At 31.9% G+C, this 26,862-nt stretch overlaps 1 protein-coding gene across 1 annotated transcript in view; it reads left to right on the top strand.

Moving 5' to 3' along the window:
- Positions 1 to 26,862, top strand: part of LOC139515801 (E3 ubiquitin-protein ligase rnf213-alpha-like) — a 175,322-nt gene that overhangs the window by 108,878 nt on the left and 39,582 nt on the right. The window contains exons 60-72 of the mRNA XM_071305540.1: positions 498 to 664; positions 1,616 to 1,837; positions 2,262 to 2,473; positions 2,798 to 2,903; positions 3,620 to 3,723; positions 8,594 to 8,770; positions 10,055 to 10,312; positions 10,868 to 10,988; positions 11,239 to 11,525; positions 14,811 to 14,898; positions 16,380 to 16,433; positions 17,270 to 17,467; positions 18,088 to 18,187. Coding sequence (XP_071161641.1) covers positions 498 to 664; positions 1,616 to 1,837; positions 2,262 to 2,473; positions 2,798 to 2,903; positions 3,620 to 3,723; positions 8,594 to 8,770; positions 10,055 to 10,312; positions 10,868 to 10,988; positions 11,239 to 11,525; positions 14,811 to 14,898; positions 16,380 to 16,433; positions 17,270 to 17,467; positions 18,088 to 18,187 — 2,094 coding nt within the window. The remainder of the gene's footprint in view (positions 1 to 497; positions 665 to 1,615; positions 1,838 to 2,261; positions 2,474 to 2,797; positions 2,904 to 3,619; positions 3,724 to 8,593; positions 8,771 to 10,054; positions 10,313 to 10,867; positions 10,989 to 11,238; positions 11,526 to 14,810; positions 14,899 to 16,379; positions 16,434 to 17,269; positions 17,468 to 18,087; positions 18,188 to 26,862) is intronic.

Genomic DNA, 26,862 nt, shown 5'->3' with positions numbered 1-26,862 from the left:
AGAATATATTAGGATTTAGTTATCATTTGACATAGATATTTTTAAGATCTTAACCCAGTTATTTTAAATTTAATGCTTCTCATGGTAGCTCATTGGAGACCTGTAGTACAGTGCATTATACCATATTCAAAATATGAGGAGAGTGTCTCTTCTAAACCACAAATGAATAAATAAAAGATATCCTAGGACTATAACATACAAGAAAATAACTTTAGAATATTTTAGTAAAAGTCCACACTTTGATCTGTAATATAAATTACAAGCAGCAGTGGGAAAATTGTCTGATCATGTTGTGTACCTTATGTTTAAAATTTTGAGCAGATTTTTTTCCATTCTTTAACTTGGGTTTTTCATTTCTGCTTTGAGTATTTGTAGACAGCAGGGGACACATTGTCAATCATTGAAGGACTATAAATAGCACTTAAAATAGTTTGCCTGACTTTTGAAGACTATAGATATCCTTCAATCAATCAGTCCTGGTTATTTGTTCATTTTAGAAAATCTTATGGATTTAGTTATGAAAGCTGCAGATATATTTAAAGAATATCCTGTAGGAAGGCTTTTGTTAGGAATGGACGGAGTTAGTACAAATGACATTCTTATATGTTATATCAAAGACTTTGTACACATGGTTTACCCAGTCAAAACTCAGGAAGAATGCAATGTAAGTAAAGTTAACATAGTTTTGGGGTTTTTTTTAGGAGGGAGGGAGGTAGTCTACAAGTTTATTATTGTGTCTGTTGTTTCCCTTAAGCAGCTGAAGCAACTGAAATAACTTGGGTTCAATTCATTTTTATATATGTAGATGGTAATGCTTTGTGTTTTCTAACAGAATTTACCATATGAAGAGATTTAGATTGTATTGTGGTGACACAATTTGAGAATGGCGTCCCTAAGAGCATACGATACAGTTACAGGGGAGATAATGAAGTTGCTACCTTATATATAATTTTTCGTGACACCAAACTACAACTTATCAGGTAAAGATGCATTTTTCAAGGGGTGTAAATCACTAGCTTGGAAATGAGTACATGGACCCCTCTTATTTAGAATGACAAATGACTTGATACTGTATGAAGATTATTTTTACCAATTTTTTTGGAAAAAGTAATCAAAGCATTTCTTTTAATTAAATAAATAAGTAGCAAAAAATGCTGTTTTTTTAGCTGACCTGGTGTAGCATATGAAGGTATATTTTTTATTATTCGTTTGAATTGATAAGTGAAAAATAGCCTGTATGCAAATTTTTGTATTTTTATCCCCCATTAAATATGGATGGGAATCTTTTTGCTAAATAAACTTAAATGGCAAATGTCACCCAAATAATATCTTGTCATTCAATAGATAAACTCAAAATATACTTGCTGTGTGAATTAAATCAGATGCCCAGTCCTAAAAAAAAAAAACTTGAGATGAATGTAATGTATATAAAATAAAATTAACATTTCCACAATTCACTTTAATATTAGTGGTTTATAGTATTACTTCACTGAAGGTAACAAGCTTTTTCCATATGAGAATTTTAATTGGTGATCAAGTTCTTTCTATGTAAAATTACTATTCAATACTATTATATTTCCATATGATATTGATGTTTGGTAACATTTTTCCCCAGCTGGTATGTGAATGTGTGGCAATAGGTTGTAGAAGATTACTCAGAGGAGAATATGGGAGCTTTTTACCTTCTCTATTTGGTTGTCATGTTGCATATTCCTCACAAACAGCTAGATTCAAGAACGTTTCACATATTGTTTGTGTTTGGCCAGACTGTAGTGAGCAAGTTGTTGCCTTTCAGCAGAAGGAAGCAAACAATATACTTGTTACAGATGAGGAAATTGTAAGTAAAATTATAGTAAATGTTTACTTTTTCTCCCGAAAATTAGATTAACAAGATTAGGTAACATAAATTCACCTCAAACCACAAACTTATTTAGATTGCGAAGAGATAAACTCGACTAGAATTTGTTGATTCCTTTCAACAAGTTTCCTTTTGTTTGTATGTCTTATGTTTAATTATTAGTAAGAATAAGATATTTGATGTGTTAAGCTCAGATATCAAATTTGTAAAAGGATGAGTGTAGATATACCATATTTAAAAAAAAACAATCAAAAGACATGGTTATGATATTGTAAAATCAAATAAACATATGATGATGAATTTTTAGGCCCTGTATGAAATCATATATATCACTACATGTATTTCATAATGCTGTTTTTTTATCATTATTATATAGTTTGTCATTATTTCAAATAAATTTCAGACATTAGACATCCTAGCTCTTCAGTTACTAATTAATGATCTCAAACCTGTGAAAGATGCACTAAACAAACCAGAAACTAGAAATAAATGGTTACAAAAGGTCTGCCAGTATAGACCTGTTGTTGAGAGAATATTTGGACATTTCAAGCAGGATATCCGTAATCAAGAATCTAAATATGGAGAAAGATGTCAGAAAGGTCTACAACAAGCAAGGTATCAGTTTGTTTATAGATTTATGCACAGAGAAATACTAGTTTTTTGATTTTATGGGTGGTGTTGTCTTCATATACAAATATAGAAAAACAAAGGATATGGGGTATCCATCCTTAACACAAAATCATGCACAGCATCAAAGCATGAATTAGAATTTTAAAAAGTAAAAGAAATCAATTTTTCATTACTGCAACTTAAATGTTAATGACTGTGTATGAAAGGAGACAAAGAGCTCAAAAGATATGAGACAGCAGCCCATCATGACAAAAATAACCAAACAATATCTTCAACAATGCAACCTAGTTTTGACTTCTTTTTTTTTAGATACAAATGGACAAGAACATTAATTGTCAAGTTATTTATTGAGAATGTGTGTATATCAAATGAAGAAGAAGGGAAAGAAGTTATAAGGTGCATGGCCCTGTGGACTGTAAGTTATCTCAGAATATTAACATTTTTGGTGTTTAAGCTTGATCTTTTGTAATACACTTTTGCTATTATGACCATAATGTTAGAAATATCATTCATTTTTTTCAATTATTCAATCATCTATAGATTTCATAAAAAAAATTAGAGAAATTAAGGTTTTAACTTCTGTTTTATTTCAGATTTTAAAAATCTTGTTATGGGTATATTCAATATTATTATAGAATGTTACCCTGGATTTCAAACTTTTGCTTGTTTGTGCTTTTCAGTTTTAATGCAACAAGTTACTGTCTCCTTATGTTGAAATTAAAGAAGAGAGAAGTGTTATTATTGAAAAAAAAGATGTGAACTAGATGGTCTTATATCAGAATTCTTGCACACTTTTCATTGAACATGGTTCTTTTCATGTTGAAAAATGAAAATTAATATTGGGAACCAAAAAGGCCACTTCTTGCATCTGCTCCTTTTTAATGATGACTTTTAAGATTCATTGCTCATCCACTTACTTTCTGTTTCCTGAATACTAATGAGCATGATCTTTTCATCGGTTTTTTTTCTGATTAAGAAATACAGCTGAATGTTTCTAGATTTTTATTTTTCTATTTTCTAGTTTTCATGCATGTGATTTTATCAAAAAAAAGTATGTTGATTGTAATCATTTGCTATAATTCTTTAAATTTTAGTTTTTGTTTTGCTTAAGTTTATGATTTTTGCATGCAGAAACTAGTTAGGAACGATGCTGACATGAAGACATTACCTACATTCGAAGCAATAGAGACATATCTGAAACAGAGAAATGAAAATGTGTTAAGCCAGTGTTTTGGGTGAGCCTTTTTATCTATTTTAAAATTGAGAAAGGAAATGGGGAATGTGTCAAAGTGACAACAACCCGACCATAGAGCAGACAACACCCGAAGGCCACCAATGGGTCTTCAATGTAGCGAGAAACTCCTGCACCCGTAGGTGTCCTTCAGCTGGCCCCTTAAAAAATATGTATACTAGTACAGTGATAATGGACGTCATACTAAACTCCGAATTATACACAAAAAAAAAAAAAAAAAATCATACAAGACCAACAAAGGCCAATGGATCCTGACTTGGTACAGGAGCAAAATTGCAGCGGGGTTAAACATGTTTATGAGATCTCAACCCTCCCCCTATACCTCTAGCCAATGTAGAAAAGTAAACGCATAACAATACGCACATTAAAATTCAGTTCAAGAGAAGTCCGAGTCTGATGTCAGAAGATGTAACAAAAGAAAATAAACAAGAGGCTGTCACAACGACAGCACACTGGATTTATTAACATTTATTTGTGTCCTGGCAATATCACAAAAACCATAACTGATGAAGGATGAAAGTGAAAATAGTAAATATCAAATTTGACCTCCATTTTGCCATCAGTATCAACATATTAAAATTTGAATAAGTTTGGTGGAACAGTTCATGAGTAAATGCACGGACACCACTGGAAACACCATTTTTCAATCTTTCAAGAACCATAACTCCTGAACGGTAAAATTCAAAATCGTCATTATTGAACTTGACCTCCATTTTGTCATCAGTAACAACATATTAAAATTTTAAAAGCTTTGGTTTAACAGTTCATAAGTAAATGCAGGGACAACATTTGGTTACCGCCGTACATACCCAAATCAATAACCGTCATTTTTGTCACAAAAATGGGTTAATAAAATGACAATAATACATAAATAACAACAGACTTCTAGCAGTTAACTGACATGCCAGCTCCAGACCTCAAATAAACTGATTGAAAGATTATGTCTTCATCATATGAATATCAGGTACAATCCCTCCCGTTAGGGGTTTAGTATCATACTATCATAAAATATATGAGAAGAACATAATTACCCGTGTCATGCCAACAACTGTTTTTCAAATAAATGTGTTTAGTTCCGATGCAAAGACCCTATAAGTGAATCAATATTAAAGCCAAAATATGCAATCTTTAATGACCTGACAACAGTATGGTAACTATATCCCTTCTTAATAAGTCTGTTTAACGGTTTTGTAAGCTTTTGAGGTGAATACTGACATTTTTGTGCTTTGTAAAGAATATATCCATTAAAAATTGGATGTGAAATACCTGAACGTATAAGATGTCTGCATGTTGAGTTATATTTACGAATTATTTCCTTATACCGATGATAAAATTTAGTAAATGTTTTGACTAGTTTGTGATATCGAAAACCCTGGTGTAATAATTTTTCAGTAATACATAAATTTCTCTCGCTAAACTCTAATACGTTGTTACATACACGAGCGAATCGTACAAGTTGAGATATATAAACACCATAAGATGGTGACAAGGAAACATCACCATCTAAAAATGGATAATTAACGATAGGAAATGAAAAATCATCTCTTTTATCATAAATTTTTGTATTAAGCTTTCCGTTAATGATATAGATATCAAGATCTAGGTAAGGGCAGTGGTCATTGTTAGTATTAGCTTTATTTAAAGTAAGTTCAACAGGATAAATTTCTTTAGTATACATACTGAAGTCGTCATTATTGAGAGCCAATATATCATCCAAATATCTAAAAGTATTGTTAAATTTTTGTATCAAATGTTGTTTCGATGGGTCTTTGCTAATTTTAGTCATAAATTGTAACTCATAACAATACAAAAACAGGTCTGCAATAAGTGGTGCACAGTTAGTCCCCATTGGAATTCCAATAACTTGACGATATACGGAATCTCCAAAGCGAACAAAGATGTTATCAAGTAAAAATTCAAGCGCATATATAGTATCAAAGCATGTCCAATTGACATAGTTCTTTTGTTTATTGCTACTAAAAAATGACCTAAAAGAGTTTGAACATATGTACTCGCATTCTGACTTTTTAAATGCCCATTTAATTAGGAATGTGAATTTTTTCTAAATAAGAATATGAGGCAAAGTGGTATATAGGGTAGAAAAATCAAAACTTTGAACAGATTCAAAATCACCAATATATGCATGCAATTTATCAAGTACTTCTAACAAGTTTTTGACACTCCAAAAGTAATTAATTCCACTATTTTCAAAGGCCTTATTTGAACAATTTATTATCAGGTTTTTTATTGTACCAAGTGTACTAGTAAGTAGAATAGACAATTTAGTAGTAGAACAATGGCTTGAAGATGAAATAAATCTATATTTGTAAGTTTTTTTTGTGTAGCTTCGGAAGCCAGTACATAGTTGGGACTTTCATTGTATTTGGTTCTGCTTGTAAAGAAGTAGCTAAAAGTTTATGTTTGATACGCGAAATAGGGTTTTTATGATTGTTGTTAAGAGTAAAATGTTCTTTAAAATGTTGTATTCGAATATCAACTATCTTCATAACGGAATTAAAAAGAGTCCAAAGATTTTTTGTCAGCTTTTTCCCGTTTTATCCATTTTAAACAGTAGTTAAAGAGTGAGTCGTGGATGATATTACGACACTCATTCCAATTAATAATTGATGGGGACGATATTTAGGTCCTTTACTGAGGAATGATTTTAACTCTCGGTCGCGAACGATGTTAAGGTCTCCTGTTATGACATGGGAAATGGGGCCATAAGTGTATTCGGAATTACTGCAATTACATGACATAGGTGTATTTTCAATGATATTTACATCTTTACACAATTGGCTATAATTAAACACATATTTCCGGGTAGATTTCTTGTAAATATAACAAATTAGAGGGAGTTCAGTATTATCAAAATATCCAGGAATTTGGTCTTTAACAGAATGGTCGTTAAAAATACCGGCAATATTTACAAAATCAAAACCTTTATTGACATACTTTATTTTAATAAAATGTTTTTTATGATCTTCAGGGCGATCAATTTTGGGAAACAGTTTAGAATAACAATATGCCATTATAATTTGAACGATTTCATACTTAGGACTGTAATACGAAATTTTGTTGCAATCCTCTAAAATTTTATTTAGTTATACATATTTTTAAGGGGCCAGCTGAAGGACGCCTCTGGGTGCGGGATCTTCTCGCTACATTGAAGACCCATTGGTGGCCTTCGGCTGTTGTCTGCTCTATGGTCAGGTTGTTGTCACTTTGACACATTCCCCCATTTCCTTTCTCAATTTTATACTAGTTCAGTAGCAAATTTGCATGCTTGTCATTTCAAATGAAACATCTGTGTACCATAATTGGTTTCCTTATGGTTACCTTACTTTTGATCTTAAATAATCTAGCGATTCTACCTAACAATTTTGGATCAAAGGCACTCACTTAGTTAAAGTTAAAGATATGATAATATTGAAAAAATTGCACAAATAAAAAATTGACAATGTCGAAATGTCTATTGTTTACATTTCATTTTATGTATATTGAACAGAGTTATTACATTTGTTACATTTTCTTATCTTTAGTCATATAAGTTGGTCAGGAATATAATGTTCCAAGTTGTTGTCCACATCCCTAAATCTCCAGCAGTGTTGATCCTACCTCTTGAAAAGCATACATTTATTTGTTTTAAGATTGTTTGTATAACAATGTCAAAGTTCAAATGAAATAGAGACAGATTGTCTTGATTTATTTGCTTAACTTGATTCTGTATGCTTTGTAACACCAACCCCTCAAAAAACATACACACAAGCAAAAACAATGATATATAAAACACCATAACTTTCTTCCAGAAGCTTAAAATTGATGTCAAATATTTTAAGTGAGAAATTATCAATTGAACCCACATTAAACATTTGAACTTTTTTTTATATACGTGACAAGCCAAAATTTGATTATCTCCCCATAGTTATAGAATGTTGAAAATTAACTGAGAGTTATCTTCCATTAATCACAAAGATTGTATAGCACACAATTTTTATCTATTGTTATAAAAACTCACAATATCCAATACAATTAATAGATTTGTCAAAACAAGCTTTTGTATTGGATAAAGTAACATTCATTTTCAGTGACAGTGGAAAATTGTTTGAAGTCAAATGTGTCCCAAATTCAAATTGTGGGCTAAACAATCTCTGTGATGAATGGATGATAAGTCAGTTAAGTTTCAAGTAAAAGTCAATGGAACATGACTGAAGTGGTTGGCCACATACTGACAGTCTGTGGATTCATTTATTTTAGTGGGTATCAATTTTCCTGGATTGAGGAAAGTTTGCTTGTTTATGGATATTTGATTTCATGGTTTCACCAATCTTTGCAAACAAAGCCTTTAATAAAAATTGTATTTGTTGAACATGTGAATTCTTGGTTCACATGTTCTCAAAAACCAAAGAAAATTGGTATTCAGCAATTGATAATGAAACTACAGTAATTTCTATTAAAATGAGATGAGCCAATGCTTATACAACTGCATACCAAATAAATTTTATTAATATTGCAAGACATATTTCCATTTCCACAGTATTTATTTCTGGTTGCTGGAGTGGAAATATTTTGTTAGGGTAGATCCATCCTCTTTATACAAAATAAGAGACAATTGTATTATCTTCATGAGTTTCAACAGTTCAAATAATTGCATATTTTCATGAAACCATGACTATTCATGATATCAAGTAATACTGCCCCTAGGCCTGCTGCTAACATTAATAAATAAAACAGAAAAGAATGATGACAAAACTGTTGAAGCATTATGCATGGTATAGACTCCATTGAGCATCAAGTTATGAATGTTTTATTTAAATTTGCCATTAATTAGTACCTTACCTTTTATTTTATAGAATACTGTTGGAATGTTCAGCCTGTGGAAATAAAATCAGCAGTTACCCAGTAAAGCTACCATGTAATGATGTATATTGTAAAACTTGTTATCGAGATCTTATTTCTATGAAAAAGCAGTGTATGAAGTGTAACGAACCACTGCCAGAAAACTTTAATCCAGAAGCATTGCATAAGAGGTGAGGTATCAATAAAAGGAAACACATTTTAATCATTTAACTCCAGGTACTATAATGTTTATCCTGCTATCATTCAATTTATTATACAGATATAGTTGTACCAAAATTGCAGTATTCAGAGTATTCAAAATTAGGTTGTTATCTGTGAAATGATGCCCCTAAATTGGTAACTTTAAGGAAATTTTGCAGTTTTTGTTTATTATCTTGAATATTTTAGTAGATAGAGATAAACTGTAAACAGCAAAATTGTTCAGCAAAGTGAGATCTATAAAATCCCTTTAGTAGTTATTGCCCTTCATAGTCAATTTTTTACATTTTTTGACAATTTTTGTAATCTTCAGCAAAATAAGAGATTTTTGTCATGGTCTATTCTCATCTACAATGGGCCATTCCAATTAATTTTTACAGGTGGGGACGGACAGGGAGATTTTTTTTTATACGTATCAGAAAAAACAGCATGAAAAACTACCTTTCAGATCTAAAAATTAAGACCTATCAGATGTAGAGTTTCTGTTCATATTGGGTGGATGGGCTTTCATCGGAAAAATTGACCTATCAGAATTTTTTACTGCAAGCAGTGTACCCATCAGAATTTTGCCGACAGTTAAATACAATACAAGATAATGTATGATACGAAACTGTCTAGATACCAAAGCACCTCTAAGATCTAAAATAGGCATTTTTTATGCGCCATTTATGGGCATTATGTTTTCTGGTCTGTCCGTTCGTCCGTCCCGCTTCAAGTTAAAGTTTTTGGTCACGGTAGTTTCTGATGAAGTTGAAGTCCCATCAACTTGAAAATTAGGAAACATGTTCCCTATGATACGATCTTTCTAATTTTAATGCCAAATTAGAAATTTTATCCCATTTTCACGGTCCACTGAACATTGAAAATGATAATGTGGATGGGGCATCCGTGTACTGGGGACTTATTCTTGTTTAACCCCTAAGATGTAATTATTTTGACCCTTGCAAACTATTTAGTGCTGCAAGACCCTCAGAAATTTTATGCGCATAATTGTACATGTCAGATGAAGAAAAAAAACAGAAAATACTCCCACTAACATGTATAAATTTTACACCCCTCAGAAAGGACCATCCATCCCCTTTTAGCAGACATTAACTGAAATGTCCCAATGTTGGAAAGTGCCCTTTGTTTGATATGCCAATAGACTAAGGTGAGGGACACATGCTCTTGAGAGCCTCTAGGTTATTATTCTGTTAAAAGAATGATTACGAAGAGAATATAATATGAAATTAGAGTTTGTTTTTTTAATTTAACAGTGAGAGTTTGACAAAGTACCGAGATTTTAGAAGACGATGTAACAGTTTTTTTATGGAAGTTGTTTCCCAGCTTTGTTTTGCTGAAGGGACTCCTCCCTCACCTGAAGTCATAAAGAAACTTCAATCTTATATCGTTGGACAAAGTGAAAATGAGAGAGAAGTCAGACTGGTATCTAAGGAATTGACTGTGTTTCAGGATTCAATTGACCCCACACCAGTTGTCAGATCATTCCTTCTGCAACAGCTTATGCAAACAAGGTTTGTTTGGAGAATAGTTGATTCAAAATGTTAATTCTTATTCCATTGATATTGTGATAAGAAATTCTGTTTCAAATAAATCTCGTTGAGAGTTATACATTTGTTTCGCCATTTGTCTATTTTTCTCGACAGTATATTTACCTATACCGGGTAGATGTCTTTTTTGGTTTTTTTTCATGTTTTGTGGTTGCTGTCTCACTTATTTTATACAAATACCCCACATCTCCCTCACATATTTTTTCAATATGACACAATAACAAGCAGAAAATTATGGCATACACATGATTTTATAGAGGAGTTAAAATTGCTTGCAAACCCTTTCTGTAGGAACAATTAAAGATTATCTATGACTTCATAGAATACATTGCAAAAATTAGTTGGTTGGGTCTTGAAAAACTGTGGGGAAGAAATATTTTATATGAGCAAATTAAAAACAGATAATGCAGCAGTTTCAGATTTTACTGACTGTTTTGGAATTTTAAAGGTCAACATTTAGGATATTTTGGATGGAGTTTTGAATCTAATTTCACATATTTATATTTTTTTTGATACTAGTGGAGTTGATATAGAAGAACATCTTACCACTTACTTTGAGAAAACTAGCCAGCTTGTTGCATCATTTGGAAAGCAGGAAGAGTTAGTAGAATTGTGTCTGTTAATTTTACAGTGTATGGAGGTAAAGTTTGTTATATATTTTAATTTTACCCATTCATTCATTCATTCATACAGTATAGGGTCATAATGTTTTCTTGTCTGTTAGAATCAGTTTTTTTTTGTCTGTATGTACATTTTCTGCACTGGTTCAAAATTCAAGATACCAAACTTAGGCATGCCAAGTTGATTTTATTATGTTTCATTTGTCAGTGTCCTTATCTCTGATACTATTTGTAATAATAATTTTCATCTTGATGTTGACTTTGTTACAGGACTCAATTCACCAGACACATCAGCAGTATATTGACACAGAAGAAGAAATAACTGTGACAACAAGAATGATCAGAGAAGCCAGTAATACAATTTGTGGTAATGACATTGGAATGCTGGAGAAAATTAAAAATATTGCAAAAATTAAATTTTCCCTCTCTGTGATTGCAAACTATGTGCAGAAAGTATGTGGAATTTCTCAAAGACGAATACCAATTACAGGTCATTTAAGAAGATTGTTTGAAACAGCTGGACAACTCTGCGAAGACTGTGCTTGTCCATGGCCAAGGTAGTTTGACATAAAAAAAAATATTAGAATTCTTTATTTAAAGAGGGTTACACAGATAGCTATAACTGTGGTGTCAACCTCCATAACTTTCTCCTAAAAAAAATTCTTGAATTTGATATTCCTAGTCTTGTCTTTTATTTATATAACATTTATTTGAAACCTATTATTTAGCAATTTTAAAGCTTGAAATAAAAATCAAAAGTTTTATTTACAAGAGAAGTTTAAATGACCCCTGAATATCAATTTATTACATTTGTACAGGTACCAGTCTTCACTCTTGTATTACAACTCCAGTTTCCAGTGCATGTCAACACATGGAGGGAAACAAAATAGTCCATTTTTATGCCCCACGTTCGATAGTAGAGGGGCATTATGTTTTCTGGTCTGTGCATCCGTCTGTTCATTCGTCCGTCTGTCCTTCCATCCGTCTGTCCCGCTTCAGGTTAGTTTTTGATGAAGCTGAAGTCCAATCAACTTGAAACTTAGTACATATGTTGCTTATCATATGATCTTTCTAATTTTAAAGCCAAATTAGACTTTTGACCCCAGTTTCACAGTCCACTGAACATAGAAAATGAAAGTGCAAGTTTCAGGTTAAAGTTTTTGGTCAAAGTAGTTTTTGATGAAACTGAAGTCTAATCAACTTGAAACTTAGTACACATGTTGCTTATGATATGATCTTTCTAATTTTAGGGTTGCTGGCCCTGAATTAGTAATTTAAGGAAATTTTGCTGTTTTTGGTTATTATCTTGAATATTATTATAGATAGAGATAAACAGTAAACAGCAATAATGTTCAGCAAAGTAAGATTTACAAATAAGTCAACATGACTGAAATGGTCAGTTGACCCCTTTAGGAGTTATTGCCCTTTATAGTCAATTTTTAACCATTTTTCGTAAATCTTAGTAATCTTTTACAAAAATCTTCTCCTCTGAAACTACTGGGCCAAATTAATCCAAACTTGGCCACAATCATCTTTTGGGTTAGTAGTTTGAAAAATGTGTCCAGTGACCCGGCCATCAAACCAAGATGGCCGCCATGGCTAAAAATAGAACATGGGGTAAAATGCAGTTTTTGGCTTATAACTCAAAACCCAAAGCATTTAGAGCAAATCTGACATTGGGTAAAATTGTTTATCAGTTCAAGATCTATCTGCCCTGAAATTTTCAGATGAATCAGACAACCCGTTGTTGGGTTGCTGGCCCTGAATTAGTAATTTTAAGGAAATTTTGCTCTTTTTGGTTATTATCTTGAATATTATTATAGATAGAGATAAACTATAAACAGCAATAATGAACAGCAAAGTAAGATTTACAAATAAGTCAACATGACCGAAATGGTCAATTGACCCCCTTAGGAGTTATTGTTCTTTATAGTCAATTTTTGTCGAGCCTGCAACTTTTGTTGCAGAAAGCTCGACATAGGGATAGTGATCTGGCGGCGGCTACGGCGGCGGTGTTAGCTCACTTCTTAAAAGCTTTATATTTTAGAAGGTGGAAGACCTGGATGCTTCATACTTTGTATATAGATGCTTCATGTTACGAAGTTTCCGTCAGTCACATGTCCAATGTTCTGACCTCATTTTCATGGTTCAGTGACCACTTGAAAAAAAAGTTCAAATTTTTTGTAATGTTGAATTCTCTCTTATTATAAGTAATAGGATAACTATATTTGATATGTGCGTACCTTGCAAGGTCCTCGTGTCTGTCAGACAGTTTTCACTTGACCTCGACCTCATTTCATGGATCAGTGAACAAGGTTAAGTTTTGGTGGTCAAGTCCATATCTCAGATACTATAAGCAATAGGGCTAGTATATTCGGTGTATGGAAGGACTGTAAGGTGTACATGTCCAACTGGCAGGTGTCATCTGACCTTGACCTCATTTTCATGGTTCAGTGGTTAAAGTTAAATTTTTGTGTTTTGGTCTGTTTTTCTCATACCATATGCAATAGGTCTACTATATTTGTTGTATGGAATGATTGTTAAGTGTACATGTCTAGCGGGCAGATGTCATGTGACCTTGACCTCATTTTCATGGTTCAGTGGTCAAAGTTAAGTTTTTGAGTTTTGGTCTTTTTATCTAATGCTATATGCCATGGGTCAACTATATTTGGTGTATGGAAATATTTTATGATCTTTATGTCAGTAGAGCAGGTTTTATTTAACCGTGACCTCATTTTCACGGTTCATTGCACAGTGTTAAGTTTTTGTGTTTTGGTCTATTTTTCTTAAACTATAAGTAATGTGTCAACTATATATGTTGTATAGAAGCATTGTTAGCTGTACCTGTCTGCCTGGCATGGTTCATCTGACCTGGACCTCTTTTTCAAGGTTCATTGGTCTTTGTTTAGTTATCTTGGTTAATGTTAAGTTTATGTGACAGTTGTAATAAAGCTTAGCTTTATACTTAGGACTATCAACATAATATCAATGATTAGTATAGAAGGCGAGACATTTCAGCGTGTGCACTCTTGTTAACAATTTTCATAAAATTTGTAAATTTTTACTAACATTTTCCACTGAAACTAATGGGCCAAGTTCATTATAGATAGAGATAATTATACCCCCGCTTTAAAAAAGGGGGGGGTATACTGTTTTACCTCTGTCTGTCAGTCCGTCCGTCCATCAGTCCGTCCGTCAGTCAGTCCGTCCCATGAAACTTTCGTCACATTTTTCTCAGGAACTACACATCCACCCTTTCTGTAATTTGGTATCAACATTTATATATGTCAGCCACACCGTGTGATGCGTTTTCAGATTCATCACTTGACAACTTCCTGTTTACCGAACACTTGTCCCAAGGTGACCAAGGTGAGCGACACAGGCTCTTTAGAGGCTCTAGTTTCTGTTTGGTTATAGGTTTATGCTGAATTGAAACATATATATAGCTCTTAAAAAAATATTGCATCTTTTTGGGGATATCAATCCAGGAAGATGGAAGGATATCATGTTTACTGGAAGTAGTGCGGCCTAGTAAAAACAGCAAACAGAAAGTAGAAAAAAAATGTTTTGACATCAGGGTTACGTAACTTTTTATTCTTCGTGGCATGACCCACTTTTTTTCCGATTAAATCACAATTTCACATTAGTACATACATGATATGAACATGAAATTTTTTTTCTATATAGCATTTTTTATTTTTTTATTTTCAAAGATCAGCTGTTTTGCATGTAAGCCTATGGAACAGTCAATTACAAGACTGCAACCTACATACATGGTGTGATTGCGTGATTTTCTTTCATATTTTTTGTTTACGGAAATACTTTGTGAAACATTTATGCAGAAGTTTTGGTATAGACACTTACCAAGCAGTTCAAGCCAATTTAGACTTCCTTAGATGGGTACAGATACCTGACATGAAAGGCACAGAGGTAAATCTATATTTTACATTATACAGTATAAGAATGTCTCACATCATTTTTTGTCATGCTAAACAGTTCCCTCCAATAGAAATTCAAGGAGAAATTTCAACAAGTTTTAATACATTTAATTATATTAAAAAACCTCTTTGAAGTATAGAAGTGTGTAGAAATATTATGAAATTAAAGCTAGTTAGTTTTCTGGTTTGAATTGAATTTTAAATTTGTCATGTCAGGGCCTTTTATTCCTTACAAGGCAGTATGGGCTCATTGTTGAAGACCTTATAGTGAGCACTTGTTGTTAACTTCTACATTATTTGGTCACTGGTGGCAATCATACCATGTTTTCTAATTTTTATATTACAACAGCAACTAGATCATTGTCTATTATGAGTTCTGTAAAGAAATAACATTAAAATATGGTTTGATCTGTAAAACTTCAGGTTTTTTTTAAAGGACTATAGGGAACTATGTTCAAGGTATGATGCCTAGAAAAATGCTGAGTTCATATATTTCAATGTCCTGGTTTATAAGATTATGACATTTTTGTAGATTAAAGAATGTCATGATAGGTACATTGTTTGTGGAGACAAATACAAAGCTATTAGAGAGGCAGTTGTATCAGCAGGAGCAGGAATGAGTCAGAAGGAAATGGAACTTCAAGAATTACTGTCTGTAAGTGGGATCTGTGCAATCTTTCAAATTTTGAGATCTTTCTATGAATTCTAGCTTACTTTTACATTTAATGTATCCAAATTTAAAAAAAAAGTCACATGTATAAGCATGTAACACCTACTTGAGTTTGATCAATATGATATAGCTACTTTTGTAAATATAAATATTGCTGGTTGTTAGTGTTTTATTTGTTATTTCTAGGCACAAAAAACAGATGTTTGGCAGACAAGAGTAATGGTTCTTTTAGCCTTACACCGAGAGGTTGCTATGAACAATATTCACACAGATAATCAAAAGTTTTCTGATCAGGTGATATTAAACTGTCATATATTTATCTTTTAATGATTTTTTTTTGTGATTGAAAAGCAAATAACTGGAAAAGGGGAATGTGTCAAAGAGACAACAAGCTGACCAAAGAGAAAAAACTGCAAAGGCCACTAATGGGTCTTCAATACAGCGAGAGAATCCAGCACCCGGAGGAGTACAAAACAGCATTGTTTTGCCATTTTTCACCAAATTGAAGATAGCTGATGCTACACAACTTTTCTTTAATTTTGTAATAATTTGTCAGTATATTTCTGCAAGATTTGAATAGATTAATCCTCTCATTGTCTTCTTATTGTTTTTGTTTCTCATATTATGTCAAAAGATTTTACATTTGTATATACTACAGCTAAAAAAATATGAAAATCTTAAAACTGTCTTGATAATAATGATAGAAGAAAATTGCTCTATGTAAAATAGCAAAATTTACATATTGTTACTGTCATCTATTTCAAAGTTCTGCATGTAATTTTTCAACATATGTATTCTTACAGGGATATATGACTCTGATGAAAATTGTATCAAAACATGAATTACTTAAAGACAAGGTATGATTATGTTCTCTAGTTAATTAGTGAAATGATTACAAAAAAAAAGATTTGTTGAAACCATAGCAGCTATTTTTTTTATGTTTTTAAAGCGCCAATGACAAAAATGTGAGCCGGGATAGGGTTCATATTGTTTAACACTTTCTGCTTTTAAACAAAGTATATCAAGAAGAACTTGACACATTCCATGTAATTTGCATCACATTTTTCTCCTGAATCATTATTAAGTGTTCATGTTCAGAGTTTCTTGAAATTTTTTACCAGGCATTATGAGAGTATGTTTTGCTGTGTGAAGCATTTAGACAAACATCACTCATAAACTTCCTGTTTTGCATTATTTATATGTATAGCAGGGGTATCATAAATGAACAGTAGCTCACAGTTCAATTTATTTGCATTGATTATTAGTCAAGTTAAGTTCTGGAGTACTAATAACTTATAGTAAAATCTTGATTTAAAATGCTCTTATTTAATTTATCTGAATATAACTAACAAGTTTCTAGTTAAAGTGACTTTCTTTGGCAGAATACATTTTGTATTTGTTGTTTTCTAATAATGTCCTGAGATAGAAGACCTTAATTAGTTTTTTTTTTAAGTATGACCATTTGGGTATCGAGGGGCAATCATAATCCAAAAATAAAAATACAAAGCTATTCCCAAACAAAGGGGTAAAGGATAAATGTTATATTGACAGGACAGAGTTTTTTTCCATTCATGTACCAGTAATATGTTAATATGGACCTTCATTAGATTTTTGACAAACTTATAATTAGAAATTTGTAATTTGCATTTCTGTAAAAGAGTTCAGTTGATGATATTTAGTTTTTAAATTTTAGGATGAATTTCCAACTGAAATTATGAGAAATCAGCTTTGGAAAAACCCTGGATTTAATATTTACTGTGAAATGACTTTGACACAACAAAATATAACATGTTTATTAACCCATTACTTGTTGATGATGATGGAAATCCCAGGAAAGCAGACCATCTTATCACCATTCAAGAATATTGCATTGTTTCCAGAAAGTATGATTGTAAGTGTACCATTTTTGTGAAATCAAGATAATGTCTATTACAAGTTTTTCATACATAGTTTATGACATAGTTGAAGAAAATCATGAAACAACATTCCTACATTCTTAGATGCCTTTAAATTATTTAGAAATGTGACATACTATATTTTCTAATCATTTCTTGGTTGAAAAATTAAAATATAAACTTACTCTTCGCTGAGAGAAGCCTCTCTTATCTTTGCAAAATTTACTATTTTGGTCAATATATGTGTTAATTCATTTCAGGAGGGCTACAACGGTAGCCTTTTTTTCCCAGTCCTTTGTCCAAATAAATATATATCATGTTCATTGTATAACTTAAGATATGTATGATGTACGAGAAATTTACACAGTTTTTGTTAAATTTTTCAGGTACGAAGTGTGATTAATTTTTTGTCAAAAATTGGGGAATCCTTTAAGAATTCATTTGATGCAGCTTTTTTGTTTAAAACAGCTATAAATCTTATCTGCAAAAAGCTTTCATTCTTAGAATTCTAAACGAACAGATAATTTTAAGAAAGAAATTGTGAATAGAAGAAATATATTTTGAAAATAGGTTTGTTTAATGATTCATTATTATCCCAAGTGACTATATTTTTTAGAATGCATATTTCCCTACTATGCCTCAGGATGAAGCTGTGTATGTAGCTGAGGCACTTTTAGAAGCAAGACACAGTAAAGAGGAGAACCCTGTTCTATACAGTAAGTTAATGGAATAAAATGACCTACAACTAGATATAGTCTTATGTTTTTTGGTCTGTGATTTGTTTATTTGTTCATTCCTCTGTTCGTCTGTCTGTCTGTCACGCTTCAGCTTGAAGTTTTTGGTCAAGGTAGTTTGCTAAATTAGAGTTTTGACTCAACTTCAGGGTCCACTAATCATAGAAAATGATAGTGTGAGTGGGACATCTGTATTCAATGGAGACGTTCTTTTTGTGCTCTATTCTTTAAAAGATAAAATATGATAGACAACATACAAAATATTTACTACAGTAATTACCTTACACAAAAAAAAAATTCCTAGCATTGTAAGGGACGACTCCAAAAGATCGATGTAGGATAAAAACTTAAATCTAATAGTTTGGGGGTGGGGGGGGGGGGGCATGGGGGGGTTAAATTTCTGCAAGTTTTGTATATCTAAAATCGATTTTTACATATATCCCTCTTGGTAAATCAATGTTTCCCAAATTAAGTTAAGGGGGGGGGGGGGGGGGGGGGGGTCAGTGAAAAAACTATGTGAATTAAGTTTTTAATCCTACATTGATTTTTGATGTCGTCCCTAATATGTATCTAATTCGAAGTGATTATTCTTAACTTTGCTATACTGGTATTCATCAAGATGCATTATTCACACTAGAACACACCCACAAAATCGCGGGCATATACAGCTTGTAAACTGTTGTAGGATGAATTTTTGTAAAAGATATTATGATAAGGTATCAAAAGCCCTCTCCCTTTTTGTCGAGCTTTCGACTTTAGTCGAAAAAAGCGAGACTAAGCGATCCTACATTCCGTCGTCGTCGGCGGCGGCGTCCACAAATATTCACTCTGTGGTTAAAGTTTTTGAAATTTTAATAACTTTCTTAAACTGTACTGAATTTCTACCAAACTTGGACAGAAGCTTGTTTATGATCATAAGAAAGTATCCAGAAGTAAATTTTGTAAAAATAAAATTCCTTTTTTTCCGTATTTTACTTATAAATGGACTTAGTTTTTCTGCAAGGAAACATTACATTCACTCTGTGGTTAAAGTTTTTAAAATTTTAATAACTTTCATAAACTATCCTTGATTTGTACCAAACTTGGACAGAAGCTTGTTTATGATCATAAGATAGTATCAAGAAGAAAATTTTGTAAAAATAAATTTCCACTTTTCCATATTTTACTTATAAATGGACTTAGTTTTTCTGCGAGGAAACATTACATTCACTCTGTGGTTAAAGTTTTTAAAATTTTAATAACTTTCATAAACTATCCTTGATTTGTACCAAACTTGGACAGAAGCTTGTTTATGATCATAAGATAGTATCAAGAAGAAAATTTTGTAAAAATAAATTTCCACTTTTCCGTATTTTACTTATAAATGGACTTAGTTTTTTTTGCCAGAAACAAAACATTCACTCTGTGGTTTAAGTTTTTAAAATTTTTATAATGTTCTTAAACTATCCTGGATTTCTACCAAACTTAGACAAAAGCTTGTTTATGATCATAAGATATTATTCAGAAGTAAATTTTGTAATAAAAAAATTAACTTTTTCCGTATTTTACTTATAAATGAACTTAGTTTTTCTTCCAGTTAACATTACATACAGTCTGCAGTTAAAGTTTATAAAACATTTATTAGATTCATAAACTATTCTGGATTTTTTACCAAACTTGGAAGCTTCTTTCAATCAAAAGACAGTATCGAGAGGGAATTTTTATTGATGTTTTTCCTCATTTTTGTTGAGTCTGCGATTAACACCAAAAGTAGGCGAGACACTGGGTTCCGTGGAACCCTTACGAATTTTTTCCAAAGTCCTTTATGTGTTTCCTTTCTGTTAAATTCAATTATTTTTTAGGGTTTCTGACCTTATACCACAATTGTTCTTCCCCTTTGCTCCAATGCATTTTTTGGTAAAAGTCAAATTAAATTAAAAATTTGCTCGCTTTAAACATGAAATAAATGAAACTGCCTATAGACCATTATTATTCTAATAAAATGTGCTTCTAGGACAATCTATCAGTGCTTTTCCTTTTGAGAGCCCTATTAACATGCCAATGGTAGGATTTGAATGTGGTATAAATGACTAAGGCTCATTTGAGGGGTGGTCTGAGGGGCCCTGATCCCGAAATCCCTGACTTAAAAACATGAAATCCCGAGGTGCGTATTTTAACGAATTCATATCTTGACATCCCGAAATTTAAAAAAAAAAATTTCCCGCATCCAGTAAAGATCAATCCCGAAATCCCGAGCTTAAAAACACCTGATCCTGACGTCCCGAATAAGTCCTGCCTCCCTGTAATCTCTACCCTACTTTCATTTTCGCCAAATCCCTATTTTCATTTTCAACAATAAATTTTTGTGCCCCATTTATGGGTATAATGTTATCTAGTCTGTTCGTCCGTTCGTTCGTTCGTTCGTCCGTCCGTCTGTCCATCTGCCCCCCTACAGGTAAAAGTTTTTGTCGAGGTAGTTTTTGATGAAGTTGAAGTCCAACCAACTCGAAACTTAGTAAATATGTTACCTATGATATGATCTTTTTTTAATGCCAAATTAGAGATTTTACCCAATTTCGCGGTCCATTAAACATAGTAAATGATAGTGCCGATGTGGCATCTGTATACTATGGACACATTCATGTTTCCACATGTTTCACTTATTTAACTGGTATGACCCCTTAGATAGTAAATATTTCAGAAAAAAGTAGACAGAATACAGAGAGTCTCTGTATATCATAGTTGTATAATCGTAATTTACAGGTGGATAAACGCGAAAACATAATTGTCTCTATGGAGGTATAATAGTTGTGGTTCTTGCGATCTAAAAACCATGATATGGAGAACGCTCTGATTGGCTTATTTATTTTTCATTTTTGTAATCTATCATACGATTGCTTGTTCTTGTGCATGTTTAAAACCCAAAGTCTTATCTATGACTTAAAGTCAGTCTGATAACGGAAACAATATCCGGACACCTATTTTGTCGTTTTTCTCCCATAATAACTCAATCTGAATAATCATAAGAATGGATGACAAATGCGACTATGCATGTTACCTAAAGAACACAGAGGCATGATGATTAATTTATTGTGGAAGGAAGAGAAGTGACACACAAAATGAGGTCTTCTCGTTAAATAGTATAGATTTTCAAAAACCTCACAAGAATTTTGAAGTAATGGTCAGTGAACCAGGCTGGTCCTAATTGAGTCTGTTCAATCTTGGTTGATTATTATTAAGCAAAATTGTGTTAAGAGCCAGTCTGTGATAAAACCATGCAAAATGGTCCAAATCCAAAATATTTCAATCAGACTGATATTTTGTATTTTAGATACCTTATATGTAATAACTATTTGTGCAAAATATTTTGAAAAAATATTCAGCCATTATTTGTGTATGCTGAACATTCGATAATTGTCTATTTCTGTACTGACAAATGGCCATTTCAAGCCTATTTTAGGGTATTTTGACCTGATTTTTTTTTTGTTTTATAGAGAAAATACAGCTTAATGATAACAAATATCTTAACTAACAACTTAAAATGAAAGGAAATTATGATAATTCAAAAAGTTGTGAGATTTCTCAATACCCCTACTAACAGGTTGAAATTGCATGGTTTTGAAAAAGTGCCGATTCAGCAAAATTTGTATATTTTTAAAGGCTTGAATCTTGTAAGATCATGTTTTATTTTCAATAAAATGTAATATTTCATGAAGCTTATATATTTATCTACAAAATGCAAGAAAATGGTGCTCGGCAAATGATACCTTCCTACGAGAAAATAATAATTAAAGATAGGCGTGATGGCCATTTTGCCGATTTTTTGATTTTTTTATCTGTTTCATTAGAAACTTTTTAAAAGTATGTAATAGTCAAAATATAAGAAAAATAATGACTGAACTAATGTTTACTGGTTATATTAATTGAATAAACCAAGTTTAACTTAGTTTAAATTATAAAAGATACTAAAGGAGTAAACCCGGGGAAACCGCTTTTTTGCATTTTTTTGCCCCTAAAATGAGCATTTTTACCATATGTTTAAAATCTTAACTTATTCAAAAGTAAATTACTTTAGTAACTTAAAATGGGCTGTTTTATTTACAATACTATGCACACTCATGAGGTAATATCATCATGAGTTCTTCACAATTTTAGCATTTTATAATAATCTAGTTTTTAGACGCTTTTTTGTCTAAATTCAAAGTGGCCACAATTGAGTTCAGTCTTAAATTTTTAAAACATGTTGTATTTGATAATGATTCATAAAACTGTTTAACATATAAGAGATAGAGACTCAACATGAATGCAACCCCTTGCAATTTAGACAAAAATACTATCATAAAAGTACTAAAAATTCTAAGCACGTCTCCTTCAGATGAAATCGGGGTATTTTCTTTTCTAAAATAGTATGAAAATGTAGATAAAATTGTACAAACTGCGCAGCCTTGTACATCCATGTTATCTATTTCCAGAAAAGAGGAAGATTTAATAGTTTTGTGAATTTCATAGAAGTGTGCCTTTTACCTAGAAAAGTGCTATATTTTGTATATTGTGATAAAGCTTTATGTCAAATATAAAGAGACTACTCCTAGTAGTTCCTGATAAAACTGGAACTGAAATTTTGTGACGCTGACATGAACCAGTTCGTTATCCCTATGTCAATTCTGGGAGATTAGTGGACATAAAAGTAATGTAAAGTTTCCTCCTAGAATGTAATCTCTAGCAATTTGAGGCTTGGGAATAAGACATGTAAAATACAGATGGCCTATTACTACCAGCTGAGACAAACACAAATATTTCAAATTGCAATAAAATTTATTTCATAACCACATGTAATAACCAGATACTCCGCAGGGTGCAGCTTTATACGACCGCAGAGGTCGAACCCTGAACAGTTGGGGCAAAGTATGGACACAACATTTAAGCTTGATATAGCTCTGAATTTGGATTGTGATTAAATAGTTGACACAACAGAATGAGTGTGGTCTAAGAACTTAAACTTAAAAACTTGAAAAAAATTAATTTGACATTTACCCATTATGGTCCAATATCAAAATACATGGTTAGATTCAGCATACCATAGAACCCCAAGAATTCAATTTTTGATGCAATCAAATAATGTTCAATTTTAGACCCCATTAGACTTCAATGTGGACCAATTTGATAACCGGTCCCAAATATTTAAAATCTAAATACATGGTTAGATTCAGCATATTGAAGAACCCCATTTATTCAATTTTGTTGAAATCAAACAAAGTTTAATTTTGGACCCCGATTTAGACCAACTTGAAAACTGGGCCCATGATAAAAAATCTTAGTACATTTTTAGATTCAGCATTATCAAAAAAGCCAAGAATTAAATTTTTGTTAAAATCAAAATAAGTTTGATTTTGGATCCTTTGGACCTTAATGTAAACCAATTTGAAAACAGGACCAACCAGGTGCTCCGCAGGGCGCAGCTTTATACGACCGCAGAGGTCGAAGCCTGAACAGTTGGGGCAAGTATGGACAAAACATTCAAGCGTGATACAGCTCTGAATTTGGATTGTGGTCAAATTTTTGACATTACATGTTTTTTTTTTACACAAAACAAATGTCAAGATTTTACAAATCAATTAAAGATTTCTTCTTCAAACTTTTTAAATCTAAAATTAAATAGTTGACACAGCATAGGTTTCTGACACAGAATGAATGTGGTCTAATGAACTTAAAAGGTTTTTTTTGCCTTTGAGGAATTCACTATGCTGTTGAATATTAATCCTCTCAAAAAAATGTTTGAAGAAATTTTCTTTTTATTTATGAAATCTGAAATGAGAAAAATTTAACCCCCCTTTTTTTTCACATCCCCGCTTCCCTTTTTCCAAAACTGATATCAATTCAAATTTCTAATGGAGTTTGCAACAATAACTACTCTTTTAAATACATCATAAAATATTAAAATGTAAAATAAAGTGTTTGTTATCACTGAATGGTAAAGATTGGTTGGTAGTAAAAGTGAATATACATTGTTTATTGTATAAAACAATAAAAAAAACTTCATCAGCAACATTTTATATTGGTAAATTTCCAATGAAGTTATTTACATAAAGTTATTGGCAAATAAAAATAGAAAATGACATCATAGACATGTCTGGCAAATGTCCAACATACATTATCTAAAAACATTTTAGATAAGATAAGGAAAAAAAGCTTCATCAGCAACATTTTATATTGGCAAATTTCCAATGAAGTTATTTACATAAAGTTATTGGCAAATAAAAATAGAAAATGACATCATAGTCATGTCTGGCAAATTTCCAACATATATTATCAACTACTATTCTATACAAAGAAAGATAACTCCAATTGAAAATTAATTGCTATTGCACAATATTGTGCAATTAGATATTTCTTGCTATTGTGCAATACTGTGCAATTGAAAATTTCTTGCTATTGCACAATACTTGATATGGAATCCTGATTTGGACCAACTTGAAAACTGGGCCCATAATCTATCAGTTGGTAGTAAAAGTGAATATACATTGTATATTGTATAAAACAATGATTTAAGTTGATTCAACTACTATTCTGGACAAAGAAAGATAACTCCAATTGAAATCCAATTGGAATTTCTTGCTATTGCACAATATTGTGCAATTAGATATATTCCTTGCTATTGTGCAATACTGTGCAATTGAAAATATTTGCTATTGCACAATACTGTGCAATTGAAGATTTCTTGCTATTGCACAATACTGTGCAATTGAAGATTTCTTGCTATTGCTGAATACTGTGCAATTGAAAATTTCTTGCTATTGCACAATACTTAATATAATAATTTTGGATCCTGATTTGGACCAACTTGAAAACTGGGCCAATAATCAAGAATCTAAGTACATTTTTAGATTCAGCATATCAAAGAACCCCAAAGATTCAATTTTTGTCAAAATCAAACTAAGTTTAATTTTGGACCCTTTGGACCTTAATGTAGACCAATTTGAAAACGGGACCAAAAGTTAAGAATCTACATACACAGTCATGACAGTTAGATTCGGCATATCAAAGAACCCCAATTATTCAATTTTTGATAAAATCAAACAAAGTTTAATTTTGGACCCTTTGGGCCCCTTATTCTGTTGGGACCAAAACTCCCAAAATCAATCCCAACCTTTCTTTTATGGTCATAAACCTTGTGTTTAAATTTCATAGATTTCTATTTTCTTATACTAAAGTTATAGTGCGAAAACCAAATATCTTTGGATGACGACGACGATGTCAACGGCAACGTCATAACAATATACGACCAAAATTTTTCATTTTTTGCGGTTGTATAAAAACAAATATACACAGATAAATGGTTAAACTGTTGAGCAGACATACAATTACCCGTCCATGTCCACTTGTATTTTTGTCCATCTGATGAGTTAAGCCTTTTTCAACTGATTTTTATAATTCGTTCTTATGTTTTACTGTTATACCACTGTCCTAGGTTAGGGGAGGGTTGGGATCTCCCGCTAACATGTTTAACCCCGCTACATTATTTATGTATGTGCCTGTCCCAAGTCAGGAGCCTGTAATTCAGTGGTAGTCGTTTGTTTATGTGTAACATATTTGTTTTTCATTCATTTTTTATATACATAAGGCCTTCAGTTTTCTCATTTGAATTGTTTTACATTGTCTTATCGGGGCCTTTTATAGCTGACTATGCGGTGTGGGCTTTGCTCATTGATTAAGGCCGTACGGTGACCTTTAGTTGTTAATGTCTGTGTCATTTTGGTCTCTTGTGGACAGTTGTCTCATTGGCAATCATACCACATCTTCTTTTTTATATTGTCATTAAAATGGTAAGATTTTACTGTTTATATACATGTAATATTATGGTGGTCTACCGTAAAGAAAAACGTGCAAAATGGTCTAAATACAAGTTTTTAGTCATGAATGAACATGATGAAGGTATCAGCAAAAAAAAGTAAAAGTTTGATAGATCTGAAAAAATTTAACATAATAAAGTCATCAATATCTATTTTAACTAAATATTAAACAATTTTGCAGCATCAGAATTTTTTGGGATAAAAACAAGCATTCTGTGAGTAATACATGACAATACATAGTCCCCAGCCCTTTACAAATTCATTGTAATGGAACAAAATTTTAAGTTGATCTATAATTTGTCATGGTGTAAACTACATAAAAATATCGAGACAAAATCTTCAAGCAAAACAAAAAAAAAAAAACTTGTTGAATTCTGACTATCTAAGTGAATTTCCTATGTCCAAAGACCACAACTCTGCACACAAATATCAGACTGGAACAAAACTGAATCACTAAATACCAAAGAAAAGTAAAAACATTACAAATGTCATTTTGTCTTTAAAAAAATGAGTTATTTCCGTTTGAACAGAAATCTTCTATATTTCATCAAAAATTTAATTCTAGAGAAAGGGCTTCAACTGAACAAAGAGAAAAGCTTAAAGCATGAAAAATGAATTCGACCTGTAACTTGTCATGATAAATCAATTAACCAAATATCAAATCAAAATCTACAAGCACAAAAAGTCTTGATTTGCCGAAATGACAGATAGACAGACTGACAGACAAACGCAGTGCAAACCTAAGTCCACTTTGACGTTAGCCGTTAGGGGACTTAAAATCAAAATCTCAAAGTATCAACAAACAAGAAAGAGATGTTCTTTGGAGAG

Source organism: Mytilus edulis, chromosome 1, assembly GCF_963676685.1.
Source record: "Mytilus edulis chromosome 1, xbMytEdul2.2, whole genome shotgun sequence".
NCBI lineage: Eukaryota > Metazoa > Mollusca > Bivalvia > Mytilida > Mytilidae > Mytilus > Mytilus edulis.
Note: the sequence above shows the minus strand (reverse complement) of the source record. Positions and strands in the feature narration are given on the sequence as shown.